Below are 17,349 nucleotides of genomic sequence, written 5' to 3' on the forward strand. Positions count from 1 at the left end.
TGCCCCAAAGGCAGGTGAACGGCGGTAAATACATAAATAGATAATGAATTAAAAAAACAAAAAACAAACCTGTTTTTGAAAATGTGAAAAGGATCATAAATACCTGGGCAGGGATTGTTGTTACGATCATTTCTGTATTATTTCTATAGTAATTTCTGATAACGTTTTACTACGTTCCCCAGTCTCAATTTCAATAAACACTAACTTTATGTGATTGATAGCAAATTTGTTGCAGGTTTTAATCAACTATTAACTAACCAAAGACTCTACAATGAACCGCATTGTCGAGTAATGTAACTAATTCACTGATACATTCTGCAGTGTGGCTGACTTGTGTCTTCTCTCACATCTAGTTCTGTGTGTGGCTGCTACGTTGCCATGGTGAGGAATATTCAAACAAGTGTTGATACAAGCGTCATCAATCTGCGTGAGCTAAATCCTCAACTGATAAACAAGGCTGCATCCAAGGTGAACTACTTAAGTTATTTATGCAGCGTAATCGGCTGCAGTTGTCTGTCGGCAGGACGATATTTCGTTTAAAGCTGTTTGTTACTAGAAGGGCTTTGTCGGTAGAGCCTCTGTTGACATCAACACAGCTAGCTAGCTTACTGCCCTGCCACCTATTAAAGTAGCTTCAATTCAACATCGTTGGGTAAGTCTTCTTCGAAAAATAAGCAAAGAAAACTGTTTAAAATTTAAAAATTAAAAGAGACGAATGTGGATATATTTGTATGCAGATGTGTAGTTATTTTGTACATTTGCTAGTCTTATTATGGGATGATGTAATTTTGTTCCATGTAAGTGTGGGAGTTAATAATATAAGATTATAGATGTTCTACGCAATAATTTCATCAAAATATTAATAAGCTAGCTCCGTAGTCATGAAATATTTTATATAAAGTAAAACAGTTTTGTAGAAGATTCTTTATTAATTTTGTATGAATTTGGTTTCACATTTATTTACTACTTGTCACAAATCAATATTAATCAATATTGAAACATTTAACGTTTACCCTTTTTCCTATTAATACTTCTGAACAGCTTCAGATGTGTGAGGGACCCTCATCATTATCAGGCCCGATCCCTCCAGACCCTGCTCTGTTTCCTCAGTATTACAAACGACCAGCTTCAGGTTTGATACAACTTGATGCTTAGGTGTCAACTTGAAACCCCTATGTCTGCAATGTGTGTTACCTTCAAGTGATGCTAGTCTCTGAACATAAATTCTATTAGTGAAAAAGTATGTTTAAATGGGATGCCTCACTTAGTCACCTGAAACAAATAACTAGGGTCATTTACTGTTAGACTGATATCTGTGATGATTTTTTAAATGAACCCCTTGACAGTCACTGGAAAGACACCACTCTCTCAGTTAAACTATATCTTTTTTTTTTAAATTATAAATTTGATCTTTTGTTTAACAAAATATCATTGATAAATGTGTGTTGTCTTATTTTTAACTCTGCCCTATTGTACTGTCTTTCTCAAGCTCGTGGTCGTATAGAAGGACACCACAATGGGACTTTGGGTCTGCTCTCTGGGCCACTTGCTCCAGATCCTGTGCTGTACCCTGGTTGCTACAGTGCTCGTACCCCAAGACATCCACCACGAATTAGTCCTAATGCTGCCCATATTTTGGAAAGAGGACAGAGAGGGGTAGTGGGGGAACTACTAAAACTAGATGGTGTCTCTATAACCCCTGTTCCCAAACCCAGTAAGTCCTATTTGTGTGATCCCTAAAGGAGTGATTTTGTTATGGCAGGTATCAATGTTACTCATGCAACAAATATTTCTATGGTGGAGCTGTCAGTGCTTTAATGATTTTTACTGAGCCGAATGACCTGATGTGAATAAAACAAACATGTAATTTTCAATGCCTTCTGCCTCTTTGTCTCTGACTCTTAGAACAGCGGGTGCAGGATTTTGGTAAAGAGAATGTGCGTCGGCTCAGAGAGATCCAGAGACGATGCAAAGAGCAGGAGGCTGGGAGAGCACAATCTCGAGTTCCAGTGAAAGCTCTTTGGACCTCCTCTAAGTACCAGAATGCCACATCTAAGGTGATGGCCCAACTAGAGGTAAGGGGTGTGTCTGCAGAAGATTTAGAACCTTGAGCTATGAATACCTCCCCTGGTGGTTTTAATCCAGTTCCTTTTGTGCAGGTTTCCAGTACAACCCCCAAACCCCAGTGTCAAAACTTTCTGAAGGCGCACTCCAGAGGTGGTACTGCTACGCCATCAAGGCCAGAGTCCAAAACCAATCTCACAGCCCTGAAACGCCCAACGTCCTGCAACTCTACAGAAGACCAGAGCATGCAAGTGAGACCTGCTTGCGCGTTGGAATACATTCACATGATCAGAGAAAAACAAAGCCTTATTTAGTTTTGAACTGTGAAATCGACGTTTTTGTTATTTGTGGTTATAGTTACAGGTGCAAGGTCAAACCGTAGACTTTATAAGGCATAATGCCCGGGCTGCTGGTAAAACTGTGATCCGTCGATCCCAGTCACTGACGAACCTCAAAAACAAGCCAATCCCAAGTGCAGTCAAGGGTCAGGTGCCTCAGTAGTGAGTATTTTTTTGTCATTTTTCACTTCTTTTATCTACAACCATTATCCTTATAAACTTTAAAGTTGTTATGAGTACATTTTTACATTTTATTCATGAGAGTTGACACTTTTTTTACATTGTTTGCTGCTGTTTTCAATCAAATTCTAAGTCTTGAGGAAAGAAAAGAGCAGTGGCAAAAAGAGGAGGAAGAGAGGCTAAGAAACGCTCCAGATCCCTCAGCCCCAGCTGGTCACACACTGATGCCTGAAAATGAGCGACAGGAGACTCTCAAATCCCTAAAAGAGAGTATGTATTGTCATCACTTCACTGCTTATGTTTGTCCTCAGTGATGGCAGAATCACATTGAACAACATGAAAAATAATTGTCTGCCCCCCTAATTCTGATTTTTTATTTGTTCTCAGCTCATCGCTCCTTGGTCACCGAGCTTCTGTCGCTGCCTCTTAAAGCTGACAGTCTAAGTGTTCGCTCACGTCGGGCTCATCTTGACTGTAGACTTTCTGAAATTGAGGAAGCCATTAAAATATTCTCCCGGGACAAAGTTTATATCAAAATAGATTCCTGACACACTAAGATGCAGAAGAGATGAGGTGCTGGACCTGTAAGCCTGCTGCTTCATTAAGATTCATTTTTATTTGTGGTTACATTGAATGAGATAATTTCAAACCTTGCTAAATTTAGATGTATATTTTATAAGTACAATGTTTGCTTTTTGTAATTGTAATTATATGTTATAAAGTGATGTAAAATAACATTAACTTATATGTTAGTTGTACTTATTTCAGTCAACTTGAGGAAAATTTATGCTTATGAATGGTATGCAATTGCTCTGTAAGATTATAAGTAAAAATCCTGGTCTGCTTAAATCAATGATTTGTTTGTATTTCTGTAGAGCTATCTAGTACTTTATACACTGAATACGTATTTTTGTGGTGTTGTGATATATTTGTAAATTTTGTTATAATTGTTCTCGACAATAAACAAGTCCATGAGGTGTTTAAAAAGCCAAAGTACAACAAAGTCGCAAAAATATTTGAGCGCCTCTGACGTTTCTGTGACGTATTACGCACGCCCCACCCCCTCGACGTGTGTCGTCTTTTGTTCAGTTGGGCAAGTTGGGGCAAGCTCATTAGCCAGCAGTGCTAGCTTGCTACAAGCAAAGAAAGAGGTTCAGCTTTTCGTGAATGAAGATAAGACTATTTCCATTGCAGTGGACTATTAATCGCTTTTCAGATCAACAATGAGCAAGAGGAAAGCACCGCAGGAATCCCTGAACGAGGGAATAACAGACTTCCTTGTGGGTACGTAAAGAGGAGTCTGACTGAATAGCATTATGCCTGCTAACAACATTGTTAGCCAGGGTGACAGCTTTATTTTGTTTTTAATCAAAACAACATGCAAACTAAATACACATGCAGTATATGCCATGTAATGTTGACAATAGAGCTGTGTTTTGCATGTTTTTCATCCAATGTCTATTTAAAAGATGTTTTTCCCCCGGCTAACACTGCTTTGTCATTTAAATGGCTGGCTTAGCAGGTCCTGATACATTGACAATATGTTGAGATTTGAGGTTTATTTTAAGCTTTATTTCCTTCTTCCTGTTTTCAGAGCTGGCGAATTACGAGAAAAATGTCAACAGGGCAATACACAAGTATAATGCTTACAGGTAAGAATCTCCATCTTTAGAAGGAAGAAGTGGTTTACTGCAAACCAAACATATCACAACCGTTAATTATTGGTAAGGTGGGTATACTATCAATTTCTGGTCCATATCCTAAAGTAAAACTCGTGAAACCATGAAGTCCATTGGTAAAAGCATCAGTCATTATCATCTGTATCTTTACACTGACTTGTATTCTCAAAGGTGAATTTACTTCTTGGTAATCTCATGAACTGTGATCATTTCAACTACAGTTGCCAAACAGACAGACAACTGTCTGGATGTGTCATGGAGAAAACCTTTTTGATTTGTTTCATGTAACTCCATTTTTCAATACACCACTCTTCTATTTTAAATACCCTTTTTCATCTTAATGTAATGTAATTTTCTAAACAAGTTTTGCTTTAACTTCTCCAGAAAAGCAGCATCTACTATTTCCAAATACCCAAACAAAATCAAAAATGGGGAGGAGGCCAAGAAACTGGTAGGTCATTTCTCTATCCTCAGTTGCTGTCTGTTTTCAAGAACAATAGTTTTCTTGTGACACGTTGCAGATTGTTAAAATAAAACCAGTGATAGTGTATAGTGAATTTTGTCCCAAATTCAGATGCAATATACCTATAAGATAAACATTCCTAGAACACTGAGTCACTAGTTGGAAGTCGTGGTGAAAAAATATGCTGATATATTAATTTACTATTTCTGATTATGTTTAGTAGTAAGGACTAATATATGATGATATGTGTTTGTATCTTATGCAGCTGTGGCTTTTTATGTGCTTGTATCCATGGTTACCTCCATCAGACCTTTCCTCAAAAAGTGAGGATAAGGCCTAAAAAATAAATTGCCGAATCACAGTCCCTTTGCTCAAAGTTACCCTGAGAGTCTTTCTCTCTGAGTTGAACATGAGCGGGTCTTTGTCTGCTTTTAGAAATCCATTCCAGTGTGCCTGGAAACTAGAAATGACAACACCACTTTGTGTCTCTCCTGCCACTGTTGTGTCTATGCCGATGTGACTGTGTTGTGTGATGCCCTCTGCTGTAGCCTCAAAGAGTTTGTTAACATCTTATATAACTGCTGCTGAAAGCACAACTCAGCACCCTCATGTCTCCACATTTCAACAGGATGGTGTTGGAGCTAAAATAGCCGAAAAGATTGATGAGTTTCTCCAAACTGGCAAACTGAGGAAACTGGAAAAGGTGAGGGTTTGGGAATACAAGGTTGGTGCTAATTTAAACGCACAACACTCAGTCATGATGTGTTATTCTTTATTTTCAGATTAGAAATGATGACACCAGCTCTTCCATCAACTTCCTCACCAGAGTTACAGGAATAGGGTTAGTTTTTCAGAGTAATTTAATTGAATAGTCTGTCCACAGATTTGTCAATTATTTAGATTTTCATTCTGAGTTATATGAAGCTAACCAACTGTATTTCTTGCTTCTTTACTTTAGCCCAGCTGCTGCAAGGAAGTTTTATGATGAAGGGGTGAAGACATTAGAAGGTGACTCTTACTTACTTTGTGTTTCTAATAAACTAGTCAAGTTCACTCTTCATGTTTATTTATTCATTTTTTACACACAAACCTTGGCATTCACATTAACTATTTTGAGCAGTGTGCTGTCAGCTTTGCAAGAGTTCCATCTTTGTAAAATGTTCTTTTTTTGTCTTCAGATCTGAAGAAGATTGAGCACAAGCTAAACCATCATCAACAGATTGGACTGAAGTAAGTCTGGAGAAACGCTTTGACAGTTCTAAATCTGTGTGTTGTTAATGTCAAAACATTATTTTCATGTGTGAGCTGAATACAATGAATCAGTTTGTTTCTTCTAGGTACTTCGAGGAATTTGAAAAAAGAATTCCTCGAAGTGAAATGGAAAAAATGGAGGTACATTTTTTTCTTTCTCTGAGTTTTCCTTGAAGGTACAAAATCTATAATTAAATACTTTCCTTACACTGTGGATGTTTCGTTTCAGACACTGATTCTTGAAGAGCTGGAGAAAATTAGCCCAGAATATATTGGAACAATCTGTGGAAGTTACCGGAGAGGTGAGATTTACCTTTTAACTTTAAAACTGCTGATGTTAAGTTATCAGACCTGGTGTTCAGTGAACTGGTTTGCTCCTTCCTTATTTCCAGGAGCTGCATCCAGTGGTGATATTGATATTTTGCTAACTCACCCAAACTACACCTCTGAGACTGAGAAACAGGTAAGAATCACCTCCTGAAGAAATTTGCGGAATTAAACCAACTTATCCAAGAAAATGACTTCTGTGTAGTCGGTGAGAAGAGAAGATTTTTCAGTGCTCTGGAAAAAGTAAGGATTTATTGTTGTCTGGATTAGTTGTAGGATATGAGTCCGTAGCTGCTGCTTAATGGAATAAAGCTGCCAAACAGCCAGGCCAAAAAAAAAAATCACCAAAAGTGTTATACTCTCCATCCAACAACATCAACATCATAAAAACCATAAACATTTGCATATCTTAAAACTTCAGTTCACATACAAGTACACATAAAGGCATAACTTATACCTGGTGGCAATGAAGAAATAAAACAATACATAATGCAGAGAATAAAACAATAAACAGTTAACTCTAATGACAAAAATGAAACCATCTCTGCAGAGTCATGCAATCTCCTAAACAACAGATCATCACTGCATGCCGATGAGTGAAGCAGCTCTAGCTCAGAAGAGAGCTGAGAGTGTGAAGCCTCTGGTCTTCTATTTTTGTTATAGCCTCAGTCAGTGAAGGGAGGGTGGTGTCTTCTGTTGATGGCACTAAAATTTCTTCTCCCATCTTCAATCCATTTTGTTAGGATTCTTTATCTATTTGAATCTCCCTCGGCTTCTTACATTTGGATTAATTGATGTGTGTGACCAGTATGGTAGAAAAAACCCTCAGATTGGTTCAGAAAACATTTGGATACACATTTAATTCAAAAAGGCAGGCTGTCTCTTTGTTCCTTGTTCTGTTTAAATTCTTGAGGGAAGCCAGGAGCGAATGGGTATTGGCCTTTAAAGAGGTGGGTGACGTGGTGCCTTGCATCTGTTAAAGCAGGTTGTAAATTGAAATGCCGTCTCTTCCATTAGCTCCCATTAATGTCATCTGTGATCGTTTGCAGGCCCTGCTCTGGACCTTAAGGTCTTGTGAAACTGTTTTTAGTAGAGGTTTATTAGTCCTCTGGTGAAAATGCAGCTCTTCGGCACAGTGCTGTAGCTGTCTTATCCTATTTATATGCAGTGTTTGCCAGTAGCTGCTGTTTGCTTGTATTTCTAAATAATTTATTTGTTGTTGTTTTTTTTTCAGCCTAAGCTTCTTCATAGAATAGTCGACCACTTTGAGTCCCTTGGGTTTGTGACTGACACTCTCTCCAAAGGAGACACCAAGTTCATGGTGAGGCTAGTGCTGATGTTCAGCTGCTTAATTTTTTGAGTTTGGATATCAGTGATCCAACACACATGTAGCACATTGCTGTGGTGATGATCTGTTGGTTCTTGTTTATCTAGGGAGTTTGTCAGCTGCAGCAAAGTGATGAAGATGAAGAAGAGTACCTTCACAGGCGCATTGACATCAGGTGACATTCTTTGTACTGACCTTAGCATTTAGAATCTATTAAACATTAGTTACATATGGTATTTATGCAACACAGAGTAGACTGAGTCAGTGGGCTAGGATTCAGAGTGATGAATCATATGACACATGGTTGTTGAGGTAATCAAATCTGTGATATTCAAATTGAAACGTTCCTCTACAGCTTACAATACAAGATAGGCTCAGTTACTCACAGTTGGATGTTTACCCTTTATCATATGTAGTTTGTGTTCTCTAATTCTTCTTCCTCTGTTTCTCAAAGATTAATTCCCAAGGACCAGTACTACTGTGGAGTTTTGTATTTCACTGGAAGTGATATCTTCAATAAGAACATGAGAACTCATGCTCTGGAGAAAGGCTTCACTCTGAATGAGTACACCATTCGACCACTTGGAGTCACTGGTGAGTCCCACTCTAAAATGACCAGTTGAACTCCATAATCTCTAAAAGAAAAAAGTGACCAATAATTCATACTTTTACCCTTGAGATAAGCTTTTTGTCATTGTTAATCTGTTGTAGGTGTGGCAGGAGAGCCTCTGTTGGTGGACAGTGAGAGAGACATCTTTGAATACATCCACTACAAATACAGGGAGCCAAAGGACCGCAGCGAGTGACAAAGGATGGCTTTTACTGACATCTGTTTGTAGTCTAAGCAACAAATAAGATCAGATGCATGGCTTCAAATGTGTGTTTCTGTGTGTAATTTTCTTAAATATTCAGCTGCTATTGGCAAAACAACCATGAAGGTCATTCAGGTTTTTTAATCTTACAGTGAAATACTCCCAAAAGGTGTTAATTATCCTTAACGTGTATGCATAGGATTAAAAAAGAGTGTGTGATTTTACTTTAAATGTAGTTGTGTATGGTATTGATACTAAGGCCTTAAGTTTCTAAGCAAGTTATAAATCATGTTGAACAGTGATTGAGATATGATAAATCTTGATGCAGAGTGGCTGCTTTCACAGTTGTTCCTCCTTTATGATAACAACTAAGAGTCCCCATCATCTGTTATTTGACATTCATACCAATTAAGACTGAGTTGTGTGAACGTGTAATTATTATTACATTATCATACACAAAGCCAACACAGCTGCATCGTTATGTTTTGAATACGCTTTTTTTCATTTCAGAGTTTGAGAAGAAATACAATGAAAAATGTTACTCAACATCTGGTTTGAGGAAAATATTTGGGACGGGATGATACTCAATTTGTAAAGATAAGTTAATCTTTCAACCCTAGTATTGATTGAATTTTACTGTTACACTGGCAGACATGGTGACTCATTTTATGTGGTTTTGTGAAAACAATTTTACATGTGTATGCCATTGTGCTGATGGTTCAGAGGGCACGTGATTTTGATATTTATTTTGGTTCCTTTTTTTAAAGAAGCAGAAAAAGTTATGACGCTAAACATGCAGCTACATCCTGCTATAGTCTGAGTGAAATTTAAGGTTTTAGATATTGTAACTTCTATTCCATCCTATATGTTGAACTGATTTTGAAAGCGAGCAATAAGGTGGGAAATCATGTAGTCATATGGGTGTGCTAAGACTGATGTTTTGAGAGTGCATGGGCAGAATAAATGGATTGCAAATGAACAATGATCAAGTTAATTCATTTTCAGTCATAGCTTGACTTGAGATTGTAAAAAATAAAGGTCTTAAGCTATAAGTGAGTTTTTTTGGCCCTAGAATGCGCTACATATCTATACCTTTGTTAAGAATTATACATGTATTACGCCACATATCTTAATTCCTATCAACAACGATGAGAAGGCTCTCCTTTACATAATCCTTTTACCTTTCATAAGTAACAACAATAGTAGTAAATGTAACATAAAGCCTTCATAAGAGGAAAATACGCTTCTCGTGATGACGAACATATACTGCTCGGCTACAGTTAGTACAAAGACGACTATCCTGTCGAAAATGTTTTTTTTTTATTTTTTTTATTTTTTTTCACAAAAAAAAAAACAGTTATCATAAGCTGACAAGTTACGCTGTTACGGGTTCTGCAGCCGCGTGATGGACAGCATGAGCAGTTATTTACAGTGGTTTCCTCAGTAACGGTACTCTCGCAGTGCATGATGGGTTGAAACAAAATGCAAGCGAAAACTCCAGAAAGATTGGCCGGACTGAACCAATGACAGCTACCCGTGCATTAATATCAGCCAATGGAAACGCGTCAAAGCAGCAGTCTCTAACCGCTACACACCCACATTACTTTTGTGTCAACCACTTCGCGGGAGTTGTCGCTACAGGAGCGGTCGTCTCTCTTTAACTAAGAACAGTACACAGGAGACAAGTAGGTAAACGATACATGCATGCATATCATCAAAAAAAACAATCATTTATTGTATTAAGAATTTTATGGAAATTGTGTCATTTTTGCACATCTTTAACGGCATTTTTCAATTAAACATGATGAATGAAGAGGCTAGTTATCGTTCTTTAACGGTAGCTAATCAACTGCACAACATCGCTAGATGCGCGTGTGATTAGATTTTACTTGGGAACTCTTTTCCCGATGAGATCTTAACCCAGCTAGTCTAAAATCCAAATTATGCTTAATCTTCCTTTTTTAATATCACAGTTACGTTTTATGGCGATTGCACGATGAAACCGACGAGTTAATATTGCAGCCTTATGACGTCTGATAAAGTCTGTGAAAAGTGCTCTCGTTTTTCTGGCTCATGTGTCATATGATTGTAGAAACCTCGGGTAAATTTGAGACGATAATCTCAAATGTCTTGCGTATCCATAGAAACTACGCAGAGCGCGCATCCAGCGAGCTGATGGAGTTGTTATGCAACACTTATAGAAACGGCTAGTTAGGATAGTATGAGTCGGTTATTATGTAATGAGAGCTACAGCTCTAAACTGCCGTTTTCCCCTTACTAACGTATTAGTCTCTAAATGCTTCATATACGGAATAGTTAAAGTGATGAGATGATGAGGACTTTTTGGATGCTGTGGATCTCGAGTCTGTTGCATTTTCTGTGCGCGTGTGTGTGCGCCAATGCGCCTGTGAAGATGATGAATCCTCCACTGTGTTTTGGTTTCCCAGGGCAACCATGTCTGAAAGGAAGGCAGTGATCAAAAATGCCGACATGTCGGAAGACATGCAGCAGGATGCCGTGGAGTGTGCCACTCAGGCCCTGGAGAAGTACAACATCGAGAAAGATATTGCTGCATATATCAAAAAGGTAAACGCACTGCAGGCGTATCCCACATCTTTCAGAGCACAACAGGATTCTCTAACTGAGCAATCTAACGGGTGTAAAGATCGTTGATGTTATTGGGCTGTAACTGCCCTGTGAGGCTATTTTGCACTCATTGACCAAACGTCCTGTGCATCATCACAGTTACACCCAGGCTGGTATTTGTAATTGTTTCCACTCTTCCTGTGGAAACCTGTTCCTCATGGACTGTCTGTCCTGCTGAAGCCACTTGCCCACATTTTTCTTTTCCACGGAGGATTGTTGCTCCAAACAGGGAGGGGCACCCCTTAATTACACGTGAAAAAATCTGACATTTAAACAGTTTTGATACTTTGGTAAAGCTCTATCTTACCCTTCAGGCACTTCTGAGTGTGGGGAAGCACACTAATTACAGAAGGGCAGTTTAGAACAGGAAAAGATTCTTGGAGAAAAATTCACTTCTGTAAAATGGTCAGTGACATTAACTGTCAGACGTGCTAAGATTTTGGCTTAAAGTAATAATTCATATTCGAATAAATATGTCAAAATAAATTATACTGCTCAATGGTTTTACTTTTAGCTTTAAGAGTTCCTGAATGTTGTGAAAAAATTACTAATGCAGGTGGGGGTTCAACAGAGAGCAGACTATTGTGTTACTTCAACAAATGACACTCTAGGAAAAACCTCATTTAAAGCCTCATTTAGGAAGAACCCTTTCTCCCTATGACGAGTCTCTTTTTCAGAGCATAAAATTCATTTATCAGCGCTCTATTTACAAACATATATTCTCTTTTTCTCATGCAGGAGTTTGACAAGAAATACAACCCAACCTGGCACTGCATCGTTGGGAGGAACTTTGGCAGTTACGTGACTCATGAGACCAAGCATTTCATTTACTTCTACTTGGGTCAGGTGGCCATTCTGCTGTTCAAGTCCGGCTGAGAGCACGCATTTTCTCCACATCAGCTGACCACACACAGTACTGACTGACTCGACAAAGGCACTTATCATTCCTTGGCAAGGGGCCGCTGCCTTTTTCTGTGCTGCTTTCTACTATTTTTTTTTTGAGGAAAAAAAAAAACGTGGCCATGTAAAAGAGATGAAACACTTGTATTTATTTTTGTCTTGTTACAGTAGACATGTCATTTTTTTAATTAAAGCGTAGCTTTCAAGCTGTCTGGGTCCAATGACTATTGTGTTTTTTTATTACACAAAATTTAAAGATTGACTAACCAACATGTGCGCATAACATTGCCTGTCCTTTAAAAAAACACAATCATTTATGTATAACAAGATTAGAGATAAAATATCTGTACTTGTGAAGCAAATTAAAAATGTAAACTTTTCAGATATTGTAGCATTTTGAGTGGCTGCTTACACTCATTAACATTCTCTTAATAAACATCTTCCTAAGTGACAGCTTATCAAACTCAATAGATGATGGTGTAAAATATATATCATATTATACAGTTCTATAAAACTGACAGTTATTCATGCTGGGATCTAGAGCAACACTTTTTCCCCATGTACAATTAAACACTGAACACTTCAACACTGATCAATATAAGCATGGTCATTAGATTGTATTGTACACTGATTAGTACTTATTGTATTCTATCCAACACAAATTACTCAAATCTAATGCTGTCAGTATATACTGCTCATTGTCCAATCTGCTCTGTAAAACCTAAAATAGCTGACCACTTGAGAGGACACTAATTTTATTGTGCAGATGCAGCTACATTTATGGACAAATGGTACCTCAGACAATTTGAAGTCTCACTAGTTTTAGGCCAACAGGTTCACTGATTATGTCACTGCAACACACAGCAGATAAATGTCATCTTTTTTGAGGGCATTAATCCTGAACACAGCTTGAGACCATTTCTGATATTTTTAGTCAGTTGCCATGGAAAGCGTTTCTCTGCTCATGGGTCTAACAAACAAGTTGAATGAAATGTTAGAGCTAAGACATAACCAGTCTGATCTTCTCACCAAACCAAGCACATACGAGGCAAGACACATTAATGACTGTGGTACTTTTTATTACAACACATTTAGAAAACCAGCTTGTGTGGGTACACTCCATTGGACAGGCAGAAGGAAGAGCGCAGGTATCCCTTCAACTGGGGAACTTTCTTGATAAGGGGCAGGAGCTGAGCATCAACAGCTTTCTGATCCACTTTCCTCTGCTCTGTCAGCTGGTACTTCTGTAGAGACAAGAGAAGAAACACATTAAATCAGGGAATTACACATATTAGGGCCAAGTCTGACCTCAGTGGTCAGAATATGCACAACATCAACTTTACTTCACCTCTTTCTCTGTATCAAAGATCTCCCCCTCCTGGTGACGGGGCCTCCTCAGCTTCTTCTTCTTGAAGTAGGTGTCATTCAGGGTTTTGGGGATCTTCATGCCAGTGATGTCCACTTTGGTGTTGGTGGCAATGACAAATTTCTGGTGAGCCCTGCGCAGGGGAACTCTGTTCACGGCAAGAGGGCCTACAAAAATGCAGAAAGAAAGGATCCAGATTTAAAAACAAGGCCAGTCACTTTTCAGCTGGCTTGGAGTTCTACTTTGGTTATAGTTTATGCACTCAAGTAAACAGAAACATCCTTACCGGTGACGAGCAGGAGACCACTTGAGAGCTGCTTCAGGAACACAACACGCTAAAATCCAAAACAAGGATCATTAATAACAAAGAAACAGACTTTTAGCCACCAGTAAGTTTGTGAACCCCACCCCAAATATTTACTCCTTGTATGTGTTAAGATTGGGAGCCCACAGAAAACTAATTAGAGCCTTTGATAAGAAATAATCTGAGACTGAATTTAAATGGTGTTAAACAACTACACTTGACTCGGTGCCTGTTTCATCCAGATGGTTTTCTCTACCTGTCCATTTGATAGCTGAAACGTTATTTAGGTCAGCCACCACTCATTGTGTGTGTGGGCACACTCACATGCTCCTATAACTTGCCCATGTAGCGTTCGAGTGTGGGAGGGAGGGACAATGTCTGTGGTGCTGAGGGCGTGCGATTATAGTGATGTGTGGGGCACACTTGTTATTTTCATGCACACTAAGGATACACTGCTGATTTCACTCATGCGGACAATGTCTTTTCATAGCATGTGATCTGACTCGCTCTTTGACAACAAATGATGGCAACAGTTCTCATTATTTGGCAAAGTCAAGAGGCTTTTGGAAAGAAACTGCAAACAGAATGATTTTCAGTTTGTAAACACCAAGGGTGGTGTTCTCTTTAGACGTGACCCCAGTTGTCAGTGTTGGACACCTCCAAGTGTCACATCTAAAGGGTGAGTGTAAAATAGTCCAGGGAGAAAACAAGTTGGAAAAATTGGCCTGACTTAAATTAACCATCAGTTTAACCATTCTAAAAAAAAATTCTAAACACTAAACATTTACCGTAACAGGCTCCTAGCACCAAAACAAATGTTGGTAAAGAACCTAATTTTAAAGGGTAAAAATATTTGTAAATTACATGTGTTATCACTAGTTAGCCACACAGATCGAACAAAACATGCTATTGCTTTAATCAAACTATTACTTAAAATATTTTTTAACCCATCATTTTTATGAAAATATGCATTTGAATATAAATGCATCTCTTTACTGAATGTTGAGGCTCTGTTGCATATACTAAGTTTGGACGCAACATCAGATTTATTTGGGATTGTATTAACATTAAATTACACGTTTAAATGTTTCTATGCACGTAACAGTTAAGGATCTAATCTGCCCACAAAGAAGTTATACACTGAAAGGACAGCGACTCTTATCCTATGAAAAGCTCAAACCCTACTCAGTTTTCCCTTCCATCTCTTTTCTATCTTGCCATCACATATTCAGCATGAAGTGTTGGGATTTTTACTAATGGGGAGGACTATCCTCATACCAGTGTGAACGCAAAGACCTACACAAGCAGAGCCAATTCAGAGAGAACTACAAGGCTTATGGTAATAGGAAGCTAATTAAAGAAAAAAACTGGAATGAAACTCGAGAGAATTTACTTGTGGTTTTTATACTGAACAGATTAATACAATTGAGAAGTTTGGTATCCTGTGTTCAGACAATAAGAAATTTGAGAATTCAAAGCAGATTCACTCCAAACACCATCAAACTTCTTACAAACTTATCCAAAACTAATCAGTAGTGCGATTCTTTTGCATTTCCATCACAGAGATGGAAATCAAATCAAAATGGAAATCAGAGCAAAACACTACTGTTTATTTCAGCTAAGCTAGATTGTTAATGACAATGCCACAAAAACATGCATCCAGATAAGAATGATGTTTTGTTTCTGTGTGGGCAATTAGGTCTAGAGCTAGCTTGATTCAAATTGTAATAACACGCATACTGCTCAGAGCAAGTGGTTGCAGAATAAACTCTCTAGCTCAACCCAAAGTTGATGAAATGTAGATCCTGTTAAAATGAAATAAGTTCTTCATGGTGTAAACTGAGCTAAAATAATAAAATAAATTGTCCAATTTACTTCACAATGCACTTGTCAGTATATGTAGTCAAAAATAAATTAAATATTTGTATACAAAGAACTGCTATGAAAATTCTAGAGCTTTAATGATAAAACAAAATGTTTAAAATGATTACAATTAAAAGATCACACTGTCTGTGAGCAAAATATTAAAAATCAATATCAGATTTAATTTGTTTGTCAAATATTTTCGATATGCAGACCATAAACCTATGCAGAAATTTACATTCTTTGGTTTATTGCGTACAAGCCTCAATATTTAGTGAGTTGTTTCTATGATGATTATTTCTATGTTTTTGTTTTGTTTTTATCCTCTGTGAGGCTCTTTGTGTTGCTGAACTGCATGAAAAGTTCCATATAAATGAAATAAAGTTGAAAGTTGACAGTTTTTAAATGGATCAATGATTGGGGTGACCATTGTGATGGTACTAAATTTAAGGCAGTGTCCACATCAGTCAAACAGGTTCAGTGCAACTAAAGTCCTAATTATACTTCTTTTTTTAACACAAATTATTCCACAGTAGCGTCACGTCTTGAAACTTTTTTTCCAGTTTAGAAGTGCGAATGAATATTTTCTTGGTTTTTGTAAGAGCATTCAAGTCATTATCCAGAAATTCACTGCAAATAGACCATACCTTTCCACGGTGGCGACCAGTAAGCAGGATAAGGACAGTTCCTGGGGTGATGGAGGCCCGCAGCTTCCTCTTGTGCTGGCTGAAGGGTTTCTTCCCGTGGTTCTTAAGCTTGCGGGGAACATCCTCTGTGGGATAGTAGCGGGGCTACAATGGAACACAGTACACATTTTTAGGTCTGGAGAAACCCAGTAAAAGATGTGCGAAGTCAAGACAACATGACTATCTGCTGCAGCAACTAATTATGATCAACCATTAAACTGAAAGTCTACACTGAATATGCTTCATAAAGAGAAATGTAACATCTGAGCACAAATATACACATTACTCACCATCTTGCGCAGCTTGACAACACGAGTGCCTCCATTCTTATCTCCACCTACAGTCTTGACTACTGTAAACTTAGGCTTCACCTTCATTTTCTTCTCCACCTGAAAGAAGAGCAAATTGAGATGCAATTGAATATGATGTTGACATAACTACAAGAATGTAGATCCTGGGGTCTAACAGACATGCCCTCACCTTAGTCTCAGTGGTCTTGGTCTTGCGCTTGTACATGGCCCTGCGGGCATACATTGCAGACCGGGAGTAACGGCCAATGCCCCTGGCCAGAAGTGGGTTCCGGCTCCCATGCTTCTTCTTAGCAGCCTTCTTCTCTCCCTCTGGCATCTGAAACAGCAACATAAGGTTTAGCACTCTATCAAAAAAATTACATGCAGTGTCACTGATGTGTGCACTACAGTAGTGGTTGAATTTGTATAATCTTCAGGACAAAACACGTCCAGCATGAGAACTTCAGGCTTGTGTTGCTAACAGTGGCATAGAACTGTGGTTGAAATGTCAACTACATAGACAGTTTTCCATCTTTAATGTTCAAAGCCTTAAGGGGGTCTCTGTGGCAAACTCTGCGTAAATACATCCGCAACAGTTTAATACGTCAGTTCTGATTTAAGAAAATAAACCTGTCACAATCGTTAAGAGTTGAATCAGGCACATCAACTGAAACTACCTATGGTTAGCAATTAGCAACATGACGTTGGTGGAGTAGCCCTTCACGTATGCACTACCCTTATATTTCTGAATCACATATACCACATTACACTTCATTTAACGTATTGAGCCCAGCGACAGCGAAACTGTATATGTTAACAGCCCAACACCCGACGAAAGGCGACACGTTTCTAT

General features: G+C 38.3%; 4 protein-coding genes across 6 annotated transcripts; 3 read left to right on the forward strand and 1 right to left on the reverse strand.

Annotated features, from left to right (window-relative positions):
• The first annotated feature begins 363 nt into the window (after positions 1 to 363).
• enkd1 (enkurin domain containing 1) lies at positions 364 to 3,558 on the forward strand. Of its 2 annotated transcripts, none has more exons than XM_074670903.1 (8): positions 364 to 468; positions 1,042 to 1,132; positions 1,490 to 1,714; positions 1,906 to 2,075; positions 2,160 to 2,315; positions 2,422 to 2,564; positions 2,716 to 2,852; positions 2,970 to 3,558. In XM_074670903.1, the coding sequence occupies exons 1-8, from the start codon at positions 379 to 381 to the stop codon at positions 3,128 to 3,130; spliced, it is 1,173 nt and encodes a 390-aa protein (XP_074527004.1). In that variant the 5' UTR covers positions 364 to 378; the 3' UTR covers positions 3,131 to 3,558. The 2 variants fall into 2 exon arrangements, with proteins under 2 accessions (XP_074527004.1, XP_074527002.1); XM_074670901.1 differs by having other exon boundaries at positions 399 to 652.
• A 107-nt stretch (positions 3,559 to 3,665) lies between these two features.
• Positions 3,666 to 9,418, forward strand: polb (polymerase (DNA directed), beta). The gene is made up of 14 exons (XM_074670904.1): positions 3,666 to 3,866; positions 4,177 to 4,234; positions 4,646 to 4,712; positions 5,353 to 5,427; positions 5,507 to 5,565; positions 5,683 to 5,732; positions 5,903 to 5,954; positions 6,062 to 6,116; positions 6,205 to 6,277; positions 6,368 to 6,438; positions 7,537 to 7,623; positions 7,737 to 7,804; positions 8,084 to 8,223; positions 8,341 to 9,418. The coding sequence occupies exons 1-14, from the start codon at positions 3,806 to 3,808 to the stop codon at positions 8,433 to 8,435; spliced, it is 1,011 nt and encodes a 336-aa protein (XP_074527005.1). The 5' UTR covers positions 3,666 to 3,805; the 3' UTR covers positions 8,436 to 9,418.
• A 560-nt stretch (positions 9,419 to 9,978) lies between these two features.
• Positions 9,979 to 12,197, forward strand: dynll1 (dynein, light chain, LC8-type 1). 2 transcript variants are annotated; one of them, XM_074670693.1, is made up of 3 exons: positions 9,979 to 10,126; positions 10,889 to 11,027; positions 11,826 to 12,197. In XM_074670693.1, the coding sequence occupies exons 2-3, from the start codon at positions 10,896 to 10,898 to the stop codon at positions 11,961 to 11,963; spliced, it is 270 nt and encodes an 89-aa protein (XP_074526794.1). In that variant the 5' UTR covers positions 9,979 to 10,126; positions 10,889 to 10,895; the 3' UTR covers positions 11,964 to 12,197. The 2 variants fall into 2 exon arrangements, with proteins under 2 accessions (XP_074526794.1, XP_074526795.1); XM_074670694.1 differs by having other exon boundaries at positions 10,033 to 10,130.
• An 852-nt stretch (positions 12,198 to 13,049) lies between these two features.
• Positions 13,050 to 16,853, reverse strand: rpl6 (ribosomal protein L6). Its single transcript, XM_074670692.1, has 6 exons — positions 16,687 to 16,853; positions 16,497 to 16,595; positions 16,168 to 16,311; positions 13,640 to 13,688; positions 13,336 to 13,520; positions 13,050 to 13,231 (listed from the first exon to the last, which is right to left on the reverse strand). The coding sequence occupies exons 1-6, from the start codon at positions 16,846 to 16,848 to the stop codon at positions 13,079 to 13,081; spliced, it is 792 nt and encodes a 263-aa protein (XP_074526793.1). The 5' UTR covers positions 16,849 to 16,853; the 3' UTR covers positions 13,050 to 13,078.
• Positions 16,854 to 17,349: the final 496 nt, after the last annotated feature.

The sequence above is a fragment of the Halichoeres trimaculatus genome, unplaced genomic scaffold, assembly GCF_033239565.1.
Source record: "Halichoeres trimaculatus isolate MK-OKI-2021-1 unplaced genomic scaffold, fHalTri1.1 fHalTri1_scaffold_5, whole genome shotgun sequence".
Taxonomy (NCBI): Eukaryota; Metazoa; Chordata; class Actinopteri; order Labriformes; family Labridae; genus Halichoeres; species Halichoeres trimaculatus.